The sequence below is a fragment of the Chelonoidis abingdonii genome, chromosome 1, assembly GCF_003597395.2.
Source record: "Chelonoidis abingdonii isolate Lonesome George chromosome 1, CheloAbing_2.0, whole genome shotgun sequence".
NCBI classification, from domain to species: Eukaryota; Metazoa; Chordata; order Testudines; family Testudinidae; genus Chelonoidis; species Chelonoidis abingdonii.
This window is the reverse complement of record NC_133769.1, coordinates 124,827,988-124,849,102: the sequence shown is the minus strand read 5'-3', so window position 1 is coordinate 124,849,102 and position 21,115 is coordinate 124,827,988. Positions and strand designations below refer to the sequence as shown.

General features: G+C 39.9%; 1 protein-coding gene across 1 annotated transcript in view; it reads right to left on the bottom strand.

The window, feature by feature from the left end:
* The window catches only part of PDE3A (phosphodiesterase 3A), a 393,181-nt gene that overhangs the window by 49,839 nt on the left and 322,227 nt on the right, over positions 1-21,115 (bottom strand). Inside the window, exons 3-5 of the mRNA XM_032796048.2 lie at positions 10,302-10,562; positions 7,543-7,697; positions 3,549-3,664 (exon numbers count right to left, since the gene is read on the bottom strand). Of these exons, the coding sequence (XP_032651939.1) occupies positions 3,549-3,664; positions 7,543-7,697; positions 10,302-10,562 (532 nt within the window). The remainder of the gene's footprint in view (positions 1-3,548; positions 3,665-7,542; positions 7,698-10,301; positions 10,563-21,115) is intronic.

Genomic DNA, 21,115 nt, shown 5'->3' with positions numbered 1-21,115 from the left:
AAAATAAGGGGAGGCAGCATGGTCCAGAGTATATGGAAACAGATTGAGAGTCAGGAAATTTGGGTTTTATTCCAGGTTCTGCCCACACTGTCTGATTCTGGGCAAATCATTTAATATCTTTGTGTTTCAATTTCCCCATCTATAAAGTAGAGACAAAAATGCTTATCTGCCTTTGTAATGAACCCAAAGTTCTACGTATGAGTAGGTAAGTGACAAGCCAAACAGTAATATTTTAAAATAAGGATAATATATTATCCTTTCATCTTAAAGGATTCCAACATTTTTAGAAACTAGAGAAGACACATGCTCAAGCACCACTGGGATATAGTTGCCTCAGTTGTGGCGCAGAGGCGAGCACCTCTGGAATGAAGTGCAGCACCCAAACCAGTGCACAGATGTGATGTGACAGGGTTTGTGTGGCCTCTGTGGCTCCCAACAGTTGGCCCTGTGGTCCTTCTACATCCCACCTCAAGAAGCAGCAAAGTAACTGGAAAGAAGCAGTGAAGATGGGTCCTCTAGGCCTATCTAGAGAGACCTTAAGGAAGCAGCCAATCAGAGCCCAGCAGACTCATATAAAAGGAGATGCAGGGCCTTATCAGGTCAAGTTCCTGGCTAATTTGCTTAAGCTGGATTTGCAGGGAGAGAGAGGATCTAAGAATGTTAACCCTGAGATAAGGGTGAAGCTAAAAGAGGCCCAGTAGGGAAGACCCATGGAAGAAGCAGCAACAAACTGGAATCGAGCAGTGTGTAGATGCTATTTATATGATCCCTGGTCTGGACCTCAGCATAGTGGGTGGGCCCAGGTTTCCCTACCTCTCACAGGCAGAGTGGTGTAAACCCTGGAATGGGTTCATTTGGACTTTGCGATTTGGCTGGAGGGCCAAGGCACACAAAACCCACCATGGTAAGCCAGCAGGGGGAGCCAGAAGCAAGAAAAGCACTGCAATACTACACCCACTCCCCCATTACAAGGAGGCATGGAGACATTCTGAGCCAAGACCATTGGGGTAAACCCTTACTCTTCATGATGCACCCACAGCAGAAAAGACCTTAAAGTCTCATACAAAAGACTCATGAACAATAAACTGCAAGGACATAAACGTGTGTATTTTAGAAAGGTGAAGGGCTGAGTCAACCTGGTTGGAAATTGTACCTGAGGTTACAAGGAGTGTCATGCTTTCAGATCTACTAAGCCATATTTCTCATGCTCAACCACCCAGGTTTTTTTATCATGTTTATTTTCAGGTCTACAGAAAATGTTATTTTTACTTGTTTGAATGTTTGTGTTGTGCCAAACTACATAAACATATTTTTGGTAAAACAGTCATCTCTGAATTAGAAAATAATTCTGATTTAAGATTATGAAGCATTAACCATAACAGTAAAGGCTTTTGATGTTTGCATCTTTCTAGAAATCCACATATCCTCAATATGTCTTTTTGATGTCCTCTATCACTTTAAAGGAGTAAAAATATGGAACCTTTTTTAATGGTGACCATTCAAAAGTCAAAATTTGCTGTCAGTTATCACACAATAATATTTGAGTTACCACCATTTTTCTCTGTACCAGGGTAGAAGCACATTTCTTCTCTAAGGAGCTCAAAATTACATCTCTGTTATTTTAATCTCTTAGGTTCTCATCTTGGTGTTATCCCTTTGTTTATAACTGCTATTCTGTTATTGTGATATCTATCTACTTCCACTTCTAACTCATCACTGTGGTATCTGACCACTTCTTTGCCCAAAGGGCACCCAGGTTCTTAATATATTGTATACATGCAGTCTACACAGAAATCTCTTTGCCTCTGAGGAATGACATAGTAGCGCAAAGCAGCTATATAACAGCTTAGGTCAGGAAGTAAAGCAGAAGTCTGCATCCAATGCTGCAAAGGAAATTTTCGGCAAGCAGTATGTAGTCTGTAATTAGCTAAACTGCAGTTTTCCCACAGCAGCAGAGCTAACACCCCTAACTCTTGCAAAAAGTTCCAGGATCTTTCATGCTCTTAGGGGTGAAGGATCTTGGCTTTGCATTTTATCCAAAGGGCCATATCCTTTGCTTGCCGCTCCTCCCAAAGAAGTGAAGCAAATAGCTCTGCATTAAACAAATTCAGTTAGAAATCCTGCGTTGTATGTAAGCAATATCACTGCATTGCATTCAGGTATGTAATTAACCTGACAGCTGGATGGCTGCCAAATTTTTTAGATATTTTACTTCTACCCAGAATGCATCTGCTATGCTGCTGTAACACAGTTTTGTACCAAGCATGACATAATATTCTAGAGCAGTGAGTCCCTCGGCCCACCCATCTCAGGGGAGTTATCAAAGTTTGCTCCAGGCTTGAAGTTGAAAAACAATTTCTTCTAGCAAACATGGCTGAAGGTGATCTAATAAACATGCAGATATATTTTCAAAATGGTCTCTAATTTTGGATTCCTTGGGGCCCAACATTAGGCCAGGAAGACAGGTCCCACATACTTCACTTTGATCAGCGGATTTTCAGCACTTCTGAAAAACAGCTCCAAATTGTTTCAAAATGAGCACCAAAATCAATGGCTGCTTTTGAAAATTTCAGATCAAAGGTGCTGATTTAGCAAGAAAAGTCATGGTAACAATCTTTATTTGGTGCTTGAGAGCATGGGGAAACATTCTCCTGGACTCCAATACAAGTAGGTAAGATAGCCATCTACAGACCATTGATGAGTTCAAAAAAACTGTTCTATTGTAAATGTTATCATCAGCTATCTTCCTATTTTTTTTTCTGGCTAAAACATTATCTGGAAATCTCCCAGTACTGAGTGAAGATGTTATGTAACATCACCTGTCACTACAATGTTAGAAAAAGAATTTCTAGGTTTATTCTTTTTTTTTTCTTTTTTTTTTTTTTAAAAGAACCTTCTGAAACTAGTTGGATTTTTGAAATCTTGTCTAAGAACTGTGCTTCACAAATTGGCAGATGTGCATTTGATTTCATTTGACCATCAATAAAGGCCTTTTAGACTTTTTCCATCACAGACAGAAAGGCATATAGGTTAAAATGGTCTTGTCATTTGGATCTAATTGTATGATAAGGACAATTAGCTGCCTATGCCTATCTCCCACAAAGACAAATTCTATGCTTTATTATAACCAGGCAAACTGGAAGACGACAATGGAAAATATACAGATAGTCAGTTTAATGAGTATGTTATGAGATACAATTGGTCTTCAATCCTACCGGAATCAATGAGATTGCCTAGAGGTAACTGAAGGCAGAATTTACCACATAGATCACTGAAGTAATAGAACAGAAACCAACAACTTTTATAATGGAAAGGTCAAAACACTACAGCAACACTACTATAAGCTGTAGCATTTTAGATCACTGTATTTTTAAATGATGGAAATAACTGAAGTCTAATTTACGGGAATGTGGGTGAGGAGAAAGAGTAGACGGAAAGCAAAAGATGCTGTGTGTGTGTCAATCATAAAAGTTCCCAGAGTACACTGCAGCTTTAGAGAAAGCAAGCTTAGTTAAATAATAAACATCGAACCAGAAATAGCTGTTCACCTTGTCGGCTTTGCCTTTTGGAATTCAGATGGTTTGTAGCAGACATCGCATAGGAGGTCGAGAAGGACCTATTTTTTGTGATGGCCATCAGAATTGAGCTGTTCCAAGGGTCAGTGCTGTAAGATCAAGAGTACAAACACACACTATTATTACACAAGCATTGCTGCCTCCAAAAGTCTTGGTGACAGAGTTCTGAGAGAAGCTAATCGTCACAGCACTCCACAAGTAAGAACAAAAAACTCTACTATGGATAGCTGCGTTATCAGCTGTTTCATTTATTATTTTTAGTGAATTCAGTATTGCGAAAGGTGCTGGACTGACAACCCCAGACATTTAAGTCTTCGATTTAAGGCAAACACAGTTACAACACTGGTACAGTAAGATTCTTCCAAGCTGGCTTTCCAATTTACCTCAACTATGCTTTGGTGCTGGTGAGATTGCTGCTAGGAGTGACTTCAATGTCCAGACCTTTTCATTTAATTTATATTAAAATTCCTTTATGCTGTGCTGACAGTGTGGAAGCAGTTTAAAAGTGGGCTTCAATTAAATTTACACTTTGTTAAGGTCTCTTTACATACCTGAAACAGTATAAAAGGGCCTTGGCGTCCATGAAAATCAGGCCCATTGGATTTTTCTCCTCAGATTGCCAACAAGGGTGCCACTTAATGCAACCTGTAGTGATGCAGCTTCCACAGCAGATTGAATCACACTGTGGGGAAGCTTGCAGTACTGCTGCCTGTGGTGTTTCTGCTTTGTGGATAAATAGAGACCTCTAGTTTCTAAGGCTTTCAATCCAGCACCTTTCAGATACATCACATACAGCTTTTGAAAAAAAAATCCCTACTAAGAGACCCTTGGAAAGCTACTTGTAGCTATCTGCTCACTGATCTAAGAGAAAATCATTGAAAAGCACCACAAAAAAGAAAAAAAAACAAAAGGGAAAATGAGAAAGGCAGTCTTGACACTTCTGTATCTTTTGTGTCCTGATGCCAGATGATTCTGTAAGGTGGAAAGCTGCATTTATCACTGTAACTTAATAAAGGAACTGCCACATGCCATCTGCTTACGCAAATGTCTCAGTGCGTTTTTTTACAATGAGGGCATGGATCCATAAGGCCTTTGCCCTCTAATCCTTCAAATGTGTTGTCAAGATCCAACTCTGCTGTGCTTCAGGATTCTAACACAAGATGGTGAACAGGTCCCAGTCCTTCTGACATAGAATATAGGGCAACAGATGGTTCCTCAAAGCAAACTGGGTCCTATACTAAAGGGATTTTATAGTAAGAGGAATTTTTTATATCTTACGGCAATTTTTTTGTTTTACTTCTTAGCAGCACAGAAATCTTACTACTATGGAACAGCAAGTTAGGTTCCGTTCTGTTTCATGGCTTAGCTAACTTCAGATGGCAGAATAGTTATCTGTCATGACGCAAAAGGCAGAATGAACCCAGCTGGTTTCTGGATCCTAGGATGAGAATGTAATGCTGGGAGCTAGGAAAATCTTCTAACTTGTTAAGGAAGTGACTCTGAGGAAGTGAATATGGAACCCTAAGTGTTACTTTCATGAAGCTATTTTCCTTTGAAGCTATGCAAGCATCTTGCCCTCACCACTTCTGTTGCATAGAGGAAAGCATGTGCACAGGATTCTGGAACCTATGGAGCAGTCTGGGCAAAGGTGGTGAGCCCACAACTATGGAAATATATAGGCTACCCCCTGCTCATAGGGGTTGTGGGGCACAAAAGCTGCAGATCCTGTGATCTGTGGAGCTGCCACAGAATGGCTCTATTGCCTCTTTTGTGGCTTTGAGGATAACAGAATGGTGCGTATTCCTTTCCCTCCCCCTCCAGCCTCACTTTGCTAAACACAGATGAAGTGCGAGGGAAATAATAAGCCATTAAATAGATTTTTTTCTTCCTAGTCAAGACCTTTTTCTTGAGTGTTTTATTGATGCAAAATGCCTCAATCTGTATCTGTTTGGCTAAGTTATGCTAGACATACAGGCCTCACTTTCCTCTTCTGGAGTATGAATTGCTTCTGCTCCTGTAATGGACGAACTGTAAACAATAGGCTGGGAGGCTTGACAGAGCTATCATTATGCAATTGGTGACATTAAACTTAGGAAGAATTGATAGCCCATTTAGTTGGCTCAGCATAAAGAGTTACATAACTAGAAAACCACCACCAGCAATATTTAATTGCTCCCCTCCCCCTCACTACAGATTCCCTTCTTAGGAAGCTTACATACTACGTGAGAGTCTGGAATCAACAATATAAATCAAGAAAGCTGTATGAATCACAGAAAAACAGTGGCTGAAAAAGATTTCCACGTGGTACTATCTTGTTTACATTTCACTTTACTGAATCACTTGGTTTCTAAGATATACTGCAGCCCCCAGAAATTTTCAAGGATGCCTCTGTGGCTGGTTCCAGGGCTATAAAATATAATAATCTTTTTTCTTCCCCTCTACAGTTTTTACTACAGCCAGGGCCACTACACTAGATTGGCAGGCAGTGCTCGATCTATCAGGGATTGATTTATCATGCTTAGTGTAGATGTGATAAATCGATCCCCGATCACTCTGCCGTCGACTCCTGTACTCCACTGCGGTGAGAGGCGGAAGCACAGTCGATGGGGGAGCGGCGGCAGTCGACCTAAAATACGTTGACTTCAGCTACGCTATTCTCATAGCTGAAGTTGTGTATCTTAGGTCGATCCCCTCCCCCCGCAGTGTAGACCAGGCCTTTTTATCCTATTTGCAGCTGGAATGCTTCAGGTCTCCCTTAGTGGCAGCCTCCTTGAGAAGGCCTGAAACTTCAGACATCTTCAAATAACATGGGCCTCACCATTTCCATCCCCTAAAATACTTGCTGTGATTGTGTTCCTGTAGCAGCAAATGGAAAGGAAGATCTTTACAGGACCTTTAATAAGATGAGACAAAAGGGACTGAGGGAATTTGGAAAGGTTGTATTTTGATGGCACAAGGAAGCTTAAGCCTTAACACATATATGAACAGAAAATTTAGCTCTTTATTTTGTTTCTATAGCAGAACTATAAACTCTGTAATAAGAATTTGTGAATCCCCACATAAAACTGTATAGTGCACCTGTTGAGCAGCACTCCCTAGGAACGTTGAAAGCTAGCCTGGATACAGTGCTAGAAAATGTTCTTTAAGGAACGGTTCTACACATCTTTGCCCCCACCTATGTCTCTGGTTTCAAATTCTATCATGCCTGCTTTGTGCACTAGGCAATCAATGTTCCCCTTCCTAATTCCTCCCTTCGTGTCATAGTTCTTACATTGTACCTTTTTAATGCTTGGAACACTCTCTTTCAACACTCTCCTTTTCCTCTTTCAAACCCACTTCTTTGGCTTTGCCCTCCAAGATTATGCTCCTCTGTGGTGGTGTCTGCTTACACTTTTTATTGTTTGCATTACATTTGAATGGTTTAGCTTGAAAGCTCAAGGTTGAGACCTTATCTTCTTTTATGTCTGTAGAGTGCCTTGAACACTTGTGTTCTTGAAATAATAATATTAATGGAACCACTAAAATACACCATGAAATTTCTTGCTCTTATTGTCAGATGTCTGAAATTGTACATTCATTTAAGAATACTTATAATCAATCATCAGAACTATCTGCTCAGAAAATGCAGAGGAAAGAGTATAAGGATATAGAAGAAGAATTTAGCAAAGACTTTTAATAGATAATTTTTTTTTACATAATCTTTGTAAGTCCTGGTTTTGCAACTCATTGAGCCTTTTGGCTTCTAAACCTTGCCGAATTTGTGTTTGTAGTAATCTGGCCTACTATAAAGGTTTTAATTCTCTAAAAAACAAAAAACAACAACCCCCCACCAATCCCAAACCTAGAATGGGAACTCTTTCAAATTTCTGACCTATAGTTTCCCAAGAGAAGACATTATTACATACCTACATGCCCACAGAAAACCAAAGAAGTTCTCCTAAAGATACAAACAGGATAGTTTTCTTACCTGGATGAAGAAGATTCATGAGGCTTGATGCTGCCACTGCGGTCTCTTCTCACTGGTGCAGGCTCCAAGGTAGGTAAACCTGTGGCAGATGTTGTTGTGGTCCAAGTTGACGACACTCGCCTCAGTAGACCTGGAGGCAGACTCTTCCGTAGGCGCTAGAGCAGATAATACTTTGCAATTATATATACTACCTTTCATCAGGGATCTCAAATGTCAGTTCAGTAATTGAGTCTGACATACCCTGTGAGGTGGGTAAGTGCCATAAGCCCTATTTTACAGATGGAGAAATTGAGGCAAAGAAAGGTCAAGGGACTGATTGTCAGAAGTGGTCAGCACTCAGAGGTCCCATTGGAGTTAACATTAAGGAACTCAGCACCTTTGAAAAACAAGCCCTAAGTGACTTGGTCAAAGTCACACTAGCAAGTTGCTTAAAGAGCTGGAAATAGCAGCCACACATTCTTTGACATCAGAGATAGGAAGCAGGAAAGGAAGCAAAAACAAACAAAACAACCCCTCTCTCCACCCAAAAAACCAAAAACAACAACAACAAAAAACCAGCAGGTTTCTTTGCTCTATCCTGCCAAATTGAAGACAATCCATGAAAATCAAACATTTACGTGATGGGACACTAAATCTTCCACAATGCTTTTGCGAAAAGGAAGAAAAAATACTAGCAAAAATCTCTCATGGCAAAGCAAGGGTGTTGGGAGAAGTTCTAGTGGATTTCTTGCAGCAGAGTTTTCCTGACTTATCTGATTGTCTTGCATGCTCCTTATATCGATCTACCTGATCCTTGTTCATGGGGCTTTTCCCAGATGTCTGGTGAGGAGGCAGATTGAGGGAATGGGTGGAGTTGATTAGGGGGTTACTGCTATTTGCGGGGTCAGTTTTACTGCGGATATACAAGTGGTTGTATGATTATGTTGCAGATGTTGAATTTTTATAGTATTTGTTGCCTTTTAATTATCGTGAAGAATTTTCAGTTTAAGAAGTACTAAAAAAATTAACTATCTACATACTTATAAGGATCTACAGTGGATGTCACTGGCTTATTGTGCCATTCATTGGCTCAACAGATTCAGTCTGATGCAGACATCGTGCATGGTAAATTTCAGCCAAAACAGTAAAAGTTTTGCAAAGTGATAAGAAACTGAAATCAGGGTCTCATAACGGGAAGTGTCAGGCAACCTTAAGAATAAGCAGTCCTTCAACCCTGCCTATAATACATGATGGGTTTGCTGTATATGTTGTTTTTTCAAAACTATCTAAATATATTAGTTTGAATCTAATGTATCTTGTTACAGAGCCTCCCAAGAAATTCAGCACTTGCCAATCCACAGTGATATCTTAATATCTACTACTCTACGTATATGGAAATATCACCATTACTGCAGTCATCTGGGCCAATGAATATTGAGTTTTCAATAGGAGCTATTACATTATATAGAGTATAAACAGCAAAAGTGCTCAGCAGGACTAATTCTTCAATTACAGGAAATATAAGCTCTATAAATGTGAAAGCGGCATATTAAAAGTCCTATAAAATATAAAAGTTGATGATCAGTTGCCTCCATAACTGTAGGCAGCAGAAATTATTTGTACAGGATAAGAACAAAACAACACAGAATTGTTTTACTTAGTTCCCAAAGTAAAATATAAGTCTTGCTGCTAATGACGATATTACTAAATTTTTAGATGTCAGAGTGGATGATCTGGCAATTTAAATTACCTCCAACCTGATAAGAGGTTTCTCTCTATCTATTGAATTTTGCTAACTTGTGTATACAGAAACCAGGAATTAATAGCATTGGTTATTTCTCTATGGGTGTGTCTACACTGCATCTGGGAGCGAGCCTCCCAGTCTGGGTACACAAGCACATGCTAGCTCTGCTCAAGTTAGTGTATGAAAAAAAAAAGCAGTTTAGATGTGTTAATACCTTGTCTTTAAATACATAGCTCTGCCAGTGCAACTCAGTCCTTACTGAGGACTGAGCAATGGACCTTTATTGAGCAAATGTTGTCCACTATATAGAATTGTATGGTGGTTTTTTCAAGTTGACAATGGTCATTTGAGGCATGACCCAAAGCACATGGAGGTCAATAAAAAAAAAGATACTCACTGACTTCCCTGGGTTTTGCATCAGGTGCTAAGGGACTAAGAAAAGTCAAACTCATTTCACTTGTAACTCTAATTAAGATTTGAACTCTGATCTTTAGAACTGAAGAGTGCACTGATCTCACCATTTCATTCCCTCCTGCTTAATGATGCATAATGACATCACTTGCTACCAACACTCAACTGGTAAAGGTTGAAAAGGGAGGGGAAGTTATCAGCACTAAAGTAAAAGGAAGAAGCAGAGATACATTCCCCCAAGTCAAGAGATTAGGAGGAGCTCCCCTCTACTTCTGATAGTATAGAGAGAGCTGTGCTCCTTCCAGTCTATCTTACTCCAACTCCTTCAAACACCTACTAAGAAACAGGAATACCAAGTATGTGTTGAATGCCCATTTCTAAAGTTGCATGAAGAATCAGGTTTGAACTGTGTGAGCACTGAAGGAATAGGGACTGTCTTATCACCACAAACATTAGTTCATTTAATTTTGCTTCTTATAGAAGTCAATGATTAATGCTTCAGGAGATGAGGAAAAAATCTCCATTGACGCACCCAACCATGCAATTCTATACCAACAGGGGGGAGTCAAGTTTTAGTAGCTGGAATAAATTCACTGTGATAGCCAACATGTAGACTAGCACATACCTTGGGAATAGCCAGCTTTTCTCCTTTTTCTGGACATTCCTCTGAGTCAGAGCAGGTGTAGTTCTCGCTGAAGGACATCAAAGGGTTAACCCTTGGCTTATGAATAGCCTGGAAGGTTAACTGTGTGTTTAGCAGGTTGCTCACTGCTCTCAGGGAAGTACACACATTAGGTGGCAATGAAGGATCTGCCAGAAGGTCGGTAATGAGCCCATGAGCTTCTCCCATAACAGCGATATCAACTGTAATACTGGTACCTGAAGACTGAAAGGGAAAAACAAAGTAGTGCATGTAAGGATATGGCTGTGTCTCACATGTCAAACTAAAGCATGTGGCATCAAACCAACACCTTTTCAGGGACAGTTACCAGCATCTTTTATTCAATTTGTTGTTGATAGCTAGGAAAAGATTAAAAGAAATTAACTACATAAAACAACGTGATTTATTCTGAACATTCTGACCAGATCAACCATTAGGTTGATGTCTCTCTCTTTAAACAAGTTTGCAAATTAATTGCATGATTGCATATAGTTTATTTAGATTTTTTAAAGGGTCACAACACAGATACAAGTTTTTAAGAGCAGTCAGAAAGCAGATGACGACAAAAACTCTCTGTCAAGTAAGAGTGTGCTGGGCAACAATATTGAAACTTGAATACTGACATTAAGATTGGATGTCATTCTAAGTGATATGCTCTAGTTGAGATGCAAGTTAATGAGCTCTGTCTGTTACAGCTATCCCCCTATTCCATTTGGTTTTCTTACAGCTGTCCCCATACTCCATTTTGTTCTCCTCCTGTGGCCGCCCCTTCCCTGGCTGTTAAGTTGTTTACCAGGGCCACTGCCCTTCTCAAAGGGAGGAGCCCCTTAAGTTGTTTTACCAAGAGCCATTGCCCTTCTCAAAGGGAATGGCCACTTGTGCTAAGTGGGACCACTGCTCTGTTCAAAGGTTAGTCCTGTTATCCACGCTTGTTAAACCTGGGCTCGGTGTAGGGTAGGCAATGTCCAGAGAGCTGCAAGACCCCTATTGTGTTTTAAGATCTTGGGCAGTGAGTCATAGGCCTCATGTGTTTTTGAGTTCACCTACTGCACTAGGACTTTGCCAGACATGTCTGTTGTGGCTCACCTACAGTTTCCCTTGCCTCCTCTCCTCCTAATCGTACCAGAAGGGAGCCAATCAACTCCAGTACCTGGCGGAAAACTGCCCCGAGTTTGCCTTTAAAAACAGACATTTTAAAACTAAGATCAGAAAGGTTCCTGCTATTGCTGCTGGTTCTGATCAGCCAGGGTTCTGGGGGTCCTTTCTACCGCTCTCGTTTTTATTTTTGAGCATACCCCCGTTCTTTGAAACCCCTCCTCCATGGAAGAACGAATGCTGTCTGAGAGATCTCCTGATATTAGAGACCGATACCTAGCCTTCTTGTTCTTGCTGCTTTTACCCTCTGCTGCTTACCTTTGCGGCTGGATAAGAATCCCCTCTGTGAAACTCTCTATACTTTTTATTTTTATTATTTTTAGCTGCTGGCTCTGTCTCCCCAGCACACAGACTCAAGCTAAACCTTGTCTGTGTCTTAAAACCTCTACCTAAACTCCGCAGCACTTTGCTGCTAAAAATAAGTTTTGTGCCGGCTGCTAAGCTCGCTCCTGTGGGCTTGCCTTGGGGCTCTCTGCTTCCAGCTGTCATCCACTGCTGCAGCCACCATCCCTGGCAACATACCACTCTTCCCTGTAACTTCCCCTGAGCATAAGGTGCACCATAGGATTTGTTTTTTAGTTAATAAGGTTAAGTTTGTTCAGATATAGAGCGTTGTAAGGTCAACCTGCTTGTTCTTTTGTTGCTCCTGTATAGTCGTAAGTTGGTAATGTTCACCTGCTTGTTATTAGTCTTTGCTTCTGTTCTGTTGCTCCGTATAGTTGCTTGTTATAGTTTTGTTTAGAGAATGTTATGATATTTGTTGTTTTGCTAGTTGTTGGCTTAAGATAACATAAGGTTTTTGCTGCTGTCTCCCTGCGTATAACTTTGTCTGTTTTTCCCCTGCTCCAATCCCGCCCCCCGTGTGCTTCTCCATGTCTCTCTCTGTTATAACTCCTTGCTGCCACCGAACTTCCCAAACCCCTTGCTGTTTCTCCCCTGGATAACTTTGTCTGTTTTTTTTTCCCGCTCATATCTCCCCCCGTGTGCTTAAACCTCTCTCGTTGTGCTTTAAAACTTTAAAACCCGTTGTCCTTACCTTGCAGGGCTTCAACAGTGTCTCGCGCTTCCAGTCCGCACGCTCCTCTCATCAGTTGCCACTAATCATTCACTCCCTCCCCATACCCCCCCGGGTTCCTTGAATCCCAAGCTTTTAGGTACACTCTTGCTATCACAGCCTCACAAATTAAGTCAGTAATTTTCTACATTGCATAATTTCACTTATCACCCATATTGCTGATATACTTTGTATTTACATTAATACCATTGTGTTACATTGTATATAAGGCCACTAACTACTTAATACATTCTATCTAAAATTGTTAACCATTTTATATAGAAGCTAGCATTTTATTTTGCATTTCTTTTTGGTATGTTTTGCATTTCACACTGTATCTAGAATTGTTCCTATATAAAGTTGAGTTGCTTATTGACTGTACTGTATCCCATTGTGCTGAACCCCACTTGCTGTACCCCATGGTTAGAACTCCCTACACTGTTCAGTAAGAACCCCCCCCATCATTGTCTATTGTAAACACCCTATACACCCTATCCCTTCGTATTTTATTGTTAAATTCCCACCACTTCCTTTTCTTTTAATAAAGAAATTAATTGGCACCCCACCTGTGTGGTAATTGCTCCCCAAGGTCCCATATACCTGCTGGCAGGGACAAGCTCCATAAAGGAATGCCAGAGTGAAATTATACACAGGACACCAGACTAAATGATCATAACAGCCTTGAAAGTTTATCAGTTTATGAAATAATAATGGGAACAAAATTAAAAAAGAAAGATTATTAAATAAAAAGAAAAGTAGCACTTTAAGTAATGGCAACATATGCAGAGAAATTATCTATAATGTGCAAGTAACAACTAATCCTTAAAGAAAAGATTAAGGAACTGTAATGTATAATGGAATAAGCTATATGAATAAAAACTGGAGGCTTAAATTAAGTTGCAGAACAGACAGCAACTGAGGCAGAAAGTGTGTCTTCCATTACTTCTAAATTATTGCCAAAACAGTGGCATTTCTAGGTCAAAAGTTTAGTGGAAGCACCAAAAATCACTGTTGCTCCACATGGGATCATCAAATAAAGGCACTCTTGAAAGTGACTGCTAGGCTATTACTGCTTTGGAGCGCCCTCCTGGGCACAAATGCAATGTATATATCCGGTACTGGAACAAATGCCCCCACAGCCATTCCTGGAAGATCTATTTTGTCAACCTATCAGATGCGAAAGATGCGTAACTAGATGACGAAACATCTATTTTACTCTGATAGATATTCACCTTTTTCTAAGTAGGATAACGCTCCCAAGTGATAGAATTGCCACTGTGACAGAGCATAATATTTTTCTGGGTTGGCACGTTGACAGGCTGGAGAACAAAGCATGCTCTTATAATGGGAGACAGGTCATAACACAAGCAGGAGAAGAATTGCCAGTCACTACAGCATTTATGGAACTCTTAATACATAAAACAATAGTGATCCTCGGTAATGCTTTGAACTTCTTCAGGCTCACAAAATCCTTTGCAAACAATACTGAAATACACACTTCTGAGGAACTGTCTGAATTTTACACACTGGCAAACTGAGGCACAAAAAGAGAGAATGATTTGGCCAAGGTCACATAGTGATTCCGTGGCCAGCCCGGAGTAAAACTCCAGTCTCCTAACACCTTGTGCTGTACTTGGGTCACCGGACCACCTATGCTTCTGTATTTCCTACTATATGTCTTACTAAACATGGAAGGTGACTTACTTTGCCTACAGAAATGCTATCCAATGCCAATGAGAAACAAAAGGCTGATGTCAATTTAATGGATCAATTTATTCTTTCTTTTACGGTCCCCTTATCCACAGCTAGTACAGGGATCTCACACCAACACCTTCCAGCCCACATACAGTCATGTTACAATGACCAGAATCCCCCAGGACTCATTGCTTACCTCTTCCACAACGATCCTGCTCTCCACACACATACCTTTGTGACTAAAACCCAGCAGGGTACGGAGAGGAAGGGAAGGAATCTCCAGAGAAGGGTTTAGAGCCCAATGGGTTGGTACAGAGAGTTCTGATCTTTCCTTCCTTATAGCAGAATGCACTTCATCCACCAGACACTTTCAGCACACACTCTGCACTACACTTGCTAAAGAGAACCCAATGGCTGAGTGGTAAACAGACTCTGAGTGACCAATTGCAGCATCCCAAACCCATACAGGTGCCCAGGGACGACAACTCCTGGCACTGTTCCCTCCGCAGGTTATGGAAGGGTTTCCTAGTGTTCCCAAGATAAGGTTTCATTCATTACATACCATACCTCTTCTCAACCATCAAGGGGCTTGTTTCCTCCAAGATTAAAGGCAAAACTTGAACAGCAAGCCCACATCTGCTGAGCTGGGTTTGCACCATGAATAAATCTGGCAGTGACTAAATAAAGCATCAACTTTAAATTCTAAGGCAGGGGTTGGGGTGAGAGGAATAATTTGTTTATCTTTATCTCAGTCCAGCAAAACAGGCCAAAAGGAACAAAATTCAAAGATATAAAGGCAAAGTGTTACAGAAGAGGAAATAAAAGAAGGTCTTATATTTTCAGCAAAAAGCACTATTTAGAATTTGAAATCCTATTAAACCTGTAGTCTGAAATCGGTGACCTGCTTATCAGAGCAAGAGATCAGGAAATACATTAATCCATCAATGAAGGAAATAGGTTTGACTTCAGCAGGACAAAAGTATAAGCCCATATTCTATATTGTGATGCTGACATTTTGTAGAGTGGCCGTTAAGCCAGCACTGCTGTCCCCGAGAGCAGCAACTGAGCAAAAAGAGTTCTCTAGTGGCATACAGCTGACATACAGACCATGGCCCGGCCTTCCCCGTGACTTGGCAATCCCAGGTTGCCTTTACTGCATTAGCAGGCAATGTTATTTACAGAAGCCATCTAGGGAAGTACAAGGTAGCCTTTGCACTGGCCTACTGTAGAGGCTTCTGTGTCACAGCCTGTCTTGTCAAAGTTTGGCACAGAACATCTACAGGAGCCCAATACAGAGGTTACCTTGTATTTCCCTAGACAAACTCACAGCATATAATACACTGATAAATTCCATGAAAATAATCAATGGTAGTGTCTGAGGTCTCTACTGAAAGCTTCTAACTTATCAATACTCACTCATTGTGAAGTGTATCTATGGGTAATACTTAAGGAATAATGTAACTCTACTGAAACTTATGCTCTTATGGTCTTGGAGTGAAAGCAAATCACCAAGGAATCATATGTCTTGGTGAGGGCCTATTCAGGAAGGAGGGAGTTGTTACCCCCACTTTCCAGTTAGCCAACTACGTAATGTATAGTGCTCCACTGTCTGCCTTCGTGCCAACCCACAAAAGTCAATGGAAAACCATCAAAGACAAACTATAATCTCCAAAACCAATTGGATACGAGATATACGATATGATATGAGAGCAAGGGGATCACCAGAGTAGGAATAAAGACAAAAGACTGATTCACTATATCTCTGGATGGAGAAAGACACTCTGGATCCATTCAGTGAGGAAGTACCTTGATGAGTGAGGTGCTTCATGAAAGATGGGGGCCAGCAAATGTGAAAGATGACTGAACTTTGGGGTGAGAATCTACTAGGTAACTATTAATAAAAGTAGGTCATAGTTTGTGAATGATTATTTTGTTTTGTACAAAACCATTTACTTCTATCACTCACACTTATTTCTATTTGAATCACTATTCTTTCTCAAATAAATTTCCTGTTGTTTTACCATAATTAAAATTTAATGGCTGTGTGTGATACAGGAGCAGGGATTTAAGTTAAATAGGGTAAAACATGGTATACTGTTCATTTGGGAACAGAGAATCCAGGATTTCTGTGGTATCTAGTAACCAGGGGCTAGACACCACCGGGGACACTTTGAAGGGAGTCAGGGGTTGGGGTACATCTACTGTCAAACTGCAGGGCCCACAGGAGAGCACTTGAGTAGCTGACGGGGTGGTTTTGTAAGTAAGCTAACACTCAGCTAGCCCAGGCAAGACTCCCTTATGCTGGGGATAGTTGGCAACAAGGTGACTCTCAGCCCATGGTGCCCTGAGAAGCATCACACAGGTATGCATTCCTTTATTTGTAGTAATGAACATTTCAATTGAAAACATGGTCCTGTAATTGCTGGAATTTTACAATGTTATGCGTACGTGTATATACACACACACACAGTACATGTTATGGAAATATAAAATGCACAGTCTCTCTCATTGAAGTTCTAACTAGGCCTCTACCCTGCTTACCTTATGTTATCTGACAAGATCAAAGCAACTGTCTCCATTCAAATGTCAACAATCTGTTCTACATGACATATGTATCAGAGTATTTCACAACACTTAAAGGCATCTCTACACATATACTTGCTGCACAGCAAGTTAGGGTGTAAATCAGTGTGCAACATGCTGGAACACTATAGAATATCTGTGTGGACCCTGCTGATGCACACTGAAAGTTCCCTAGTGCACACTGATGTACTGTTTTTTCAAACCACAGTATATCAATGGAACTTTCAGTGTGCAGCAGCAGGTTCCACACAGATAGTGCGTGGCATACTGGAGTGCTGTAGATTCACATCCTAGCCGGCTGCACAGTAAGTGTTCATGTAGACAAGGCCTTAGAAGTGGAGTACTTGTGATCCCCCCAGAGATACATCTGTATAGCAACTGAGAACAGAGGCGGACTTTTAAAATGGCAATCACTATATATTACAACTGCAAAAAATTTTTTTTTTAAATTGTAAGGCCTAAATTGTGCAATTCTTATAATTAAATATATAAATAAAAAAATCTAGAACTAGATATAGCCAAGTATCAATTCAACAAGGATACAGTGAGGAAAGAAATGTAGGAGAAATTTTGCCATAATAAATTAGGTTCAGTGAGGTAACAATGCACACTGAATACAAATAGTTTACATGTCATAGGTTGACTTCATATATCTTCTATAGCTAAAATAAATCTTTACACAAATAGTTTGAATTTGATCTATTAAAATGCATCCTGAGAACACTATTGATGTCTTGGCTATAAAACACAACAAATCCTTTTATAAAACAATTACACTACACAGCTCTGAAGAACTATGCTATACTTTTCAGAGTCCTGAAATTATAACAAAAACATTAAATAGAAACAGTTAGTATGATTTTAAAACATTATTCAATGATGTAACCTAGCATGGATTGCCTCCTTAAAAAAGGAAACATGAAATTTATTTCTGACAAACTACATATGTGGCAAAATGAAACAATGAAGATTGATGTAAGACAGACAATTACTGATGATTTCTGGATTTCTGCCATTTTATATATACAGCTAGATAGCAGGGAAAAATGTATTAAACACACACTATCAATGATACATTTTGCATATAGCTTTCTGATAATATAAATAAACTCTGTATGAACTCGCCTGGATTTGTTCCAAACCACTTTACACATCTCAAGCCTAAAGTTCAGAAATTTAGAAACACAGACATGAAACAACACACTTGTAATCAACTAAGCAAAATGCCAGATAAGCTGATTTTAGAAGGTGAATTTTGCTTTCGGGCTATTGCTGGGCCAGCGCTGATCTATTAGCCCATGTTGCAAAACCTTGGATTTGACCCCCCACCCTGAAATTTTGAAGTTTTTATGTGAACCTGAACTTTGTGCATTCAGTCCAACTCTGATTTAAACAAGCATACTTGTGCACTGTTTCCAACTCAAACACTGCAATGGTGTGCATGGGCATGAGAACTAGAAAGTGAAGCTGACTAGAAAGAAAAGTGAAAGCAAGCTAACTGACTAGCCAATGTTTGTTCACATAACTGAATGAGGTATAAAAATAAGCACATATGCTGGGAAGTTTTTTAAAATTCAGCATTCATCATTACTACTATTATTTACAATGCAATAGCACCTGAAGGCCCTAACCAAGATCTGGGCCTGATTGCATTAGGCCTGTAGATAAATGTAGTAAGAAAGAGTGTATGCCCTGAAAAGGAAAAGACAGATAAAGCAAGAGAGACAGTAAGTATTATTCCATTTTATAGATGGCATATTCAGGCACAGGCAGATTATGGAACCATCATGTAAACAACTATCTATTTGGTTAACTTTACACGCATAGTATTTTCATTGAAGTTAATGGAACTACAGTACCTCACAGCATAAATATAAGCACATGCATAGTGTTTTCAGGACAGGGGGACAAAGATACTTGTCCAATGTCATATAGGCAGTCTGTGGGACGATTTGGGAACTTCATTCTGATTTGCAGTGCTTTAGCCACAAAACTAACCTTCCTTCCTTCTGGGAAAGTTACCTTTTGATAGGTGTTTTGTGTTGGTTTTACACAGTTGTATAGAATTTAAGAGAATTCTATCCGTCCTACAGAATTCTACAAGAAAGCTTGAAAAATGTATCTGTTAAATTCTGTAGGTTTTTAGAATAAGTTTTAAATTATCTTTTTGTTTTATCTTATTAAATTCTATAGGATTTCTATAAAAATCTGAGATGTTTCCCTATTCATTAATGAAACACTAGACAAAACTATATTTATAGGACAAATACATCAAGGAAACATAGGAACAAAGGTTTCCTTCACCCATAAACCCTCATCAACCAATTCAGTTTACAAGATATTCTTGGGCAAGAACAACAGTAATGGACTTGTTCATCCAAGAAGCAGATTTGGTATCCTTAATGTCAACGATTCCCGTCCCTGCAAATAAAACTTTGTCCCCAGAACTACTAACATCAGGCATTCCATCTCTGAGTATCATATCACTAAACCCACCCTAACTGAACCACAAAATACACCTCCAAGAAGGGAGATGACTAATGTCAATAAACAAAACAATCAAACCTTAGACAAATAAGAAAAAAATGCACAACTATTAAATGTAAACCACTGTTCTATTAATTTAGAAAGACTATATGGGCCCAAAGAGTTAAAGAGTTAATATGACCCTAAAACTGTTTCACATTAAACAGTTTAAAACAAGGTTTGGGACTGAGTATACAGAGACCTATACCAAGCACATGCTAAAGTTTAGAGATTTATCTGTTAGCGCACACAAAAAGAAAGCTAAAACAAGTTAAAAACCACTTTAAAATGGATCTGATTATATAGAACAAACATGACAGTCCCTTTCAAAAGAGAGGAGATAAGAGTCTTATTATGTGGGTCATTCCTTGGCATCAGAAAAAGGTTAATTGTATTGTTCAGCTCCGCGATGTGAAGGATTGGCACTTTCCCTGCCTTTGCACACAAACACTCAAAACAAGGAGAAGAGACAGGAAAGTAAAAGATGGGGCAATGTGGCTTTTGTTGATATACTCAGGAGTCTGGGCAGCAGGTCAGGCACACATGGATGCTCTGGGTTTTCAGGTCAGCCAGGACAGCAATTGCCCCAGGCTTTGGCTCATCTCCTGGTCTGGTTCCCTTCCTGGTCTCTCTTAGGCTGGACAGAGTTGGATGGACTGTCTTGTGGTGGTGCTGCATAGCATAGTGACCTCAGGATAAAATTGAAAGCCAAGAGAGAAACAGGACAAGAGGAAAAATAGGTGGGGTAGAAAGGATCACACTAGGAAAGGGAGACAGAGCAGGATCTCATGTGTTTCTGGCTGAAGTCTTCACTGCTGGAGCAGTGATGGGCATACATCTCTGCTACTGTGCTGAGGTCTTGACTTTATGATGGTGTGACTACCTTTGGGATCCATGAGTGAAGGACAAAGTGTCTGGAATGGAGTGGAAGCGTGATGGCTTTCGTCCTCCTCCATGAACACTTCAGGTGGTCCATCTGTTTCCATCCCCAAGTCTCTTTTCAAGGGCCTCCAAAAGACAGGAGATGGCAGAATAGTCCAGCCTCTCATTATAACTGTTCATCAATTAGGCCTAATTTCCAACCTGACATGGCATGATATGTTCTATTACCTTTTCCAAGCTTTCTCGTTTACCAGATACAGTCTTAATACAGTCCTGCAGCTGAATCAGTAAACACCTTTCTGTTCAGACTAACTTAATCTTTCTGTTTTTCACTTTTACTGATTTTCATAAATAATGTTATGTAACAGGCTGAGTTGGAGTCTGGTTACCAGCCATCCCATTTGCTATTACAAGTAACTGGACCACCTAATAAAACTTTCATTTACTTTTCCATAGTTCGGCTTGCAACTGGAGAAGGCCCCAATTATTGCAACAGCACTAACCATTCCTTGCAGCATAATGCTCAAATTCTCACAAGCCACAGCAAATGAAGAAGAACAGAAAAGGCAAAGCAAAGCTGTTGTCTTTCAACTATGTTACTTTCAGATACACTTTGTTAGTGAGAAGAAAAATAAAAATACAGCAGTATCTGGTAGGTTTTCTGTCATCATACAATCATAGGCTAAGTAATAAATCATGATTTCATATGGTTTCCAAGCCTTTTCGTGAACTCTCAGACGAACCTGTCTGAAAACCAAATTAAAAGAAAACATAACTCTCCAGTTTTGCTTTGTTTTTTAAATATCCACAGAGTGATTTGAAATATAAACATGAACTGGCTCCTATGGAAAATAGCAGCTCATTTTTAAAGCCACCTCAAGTC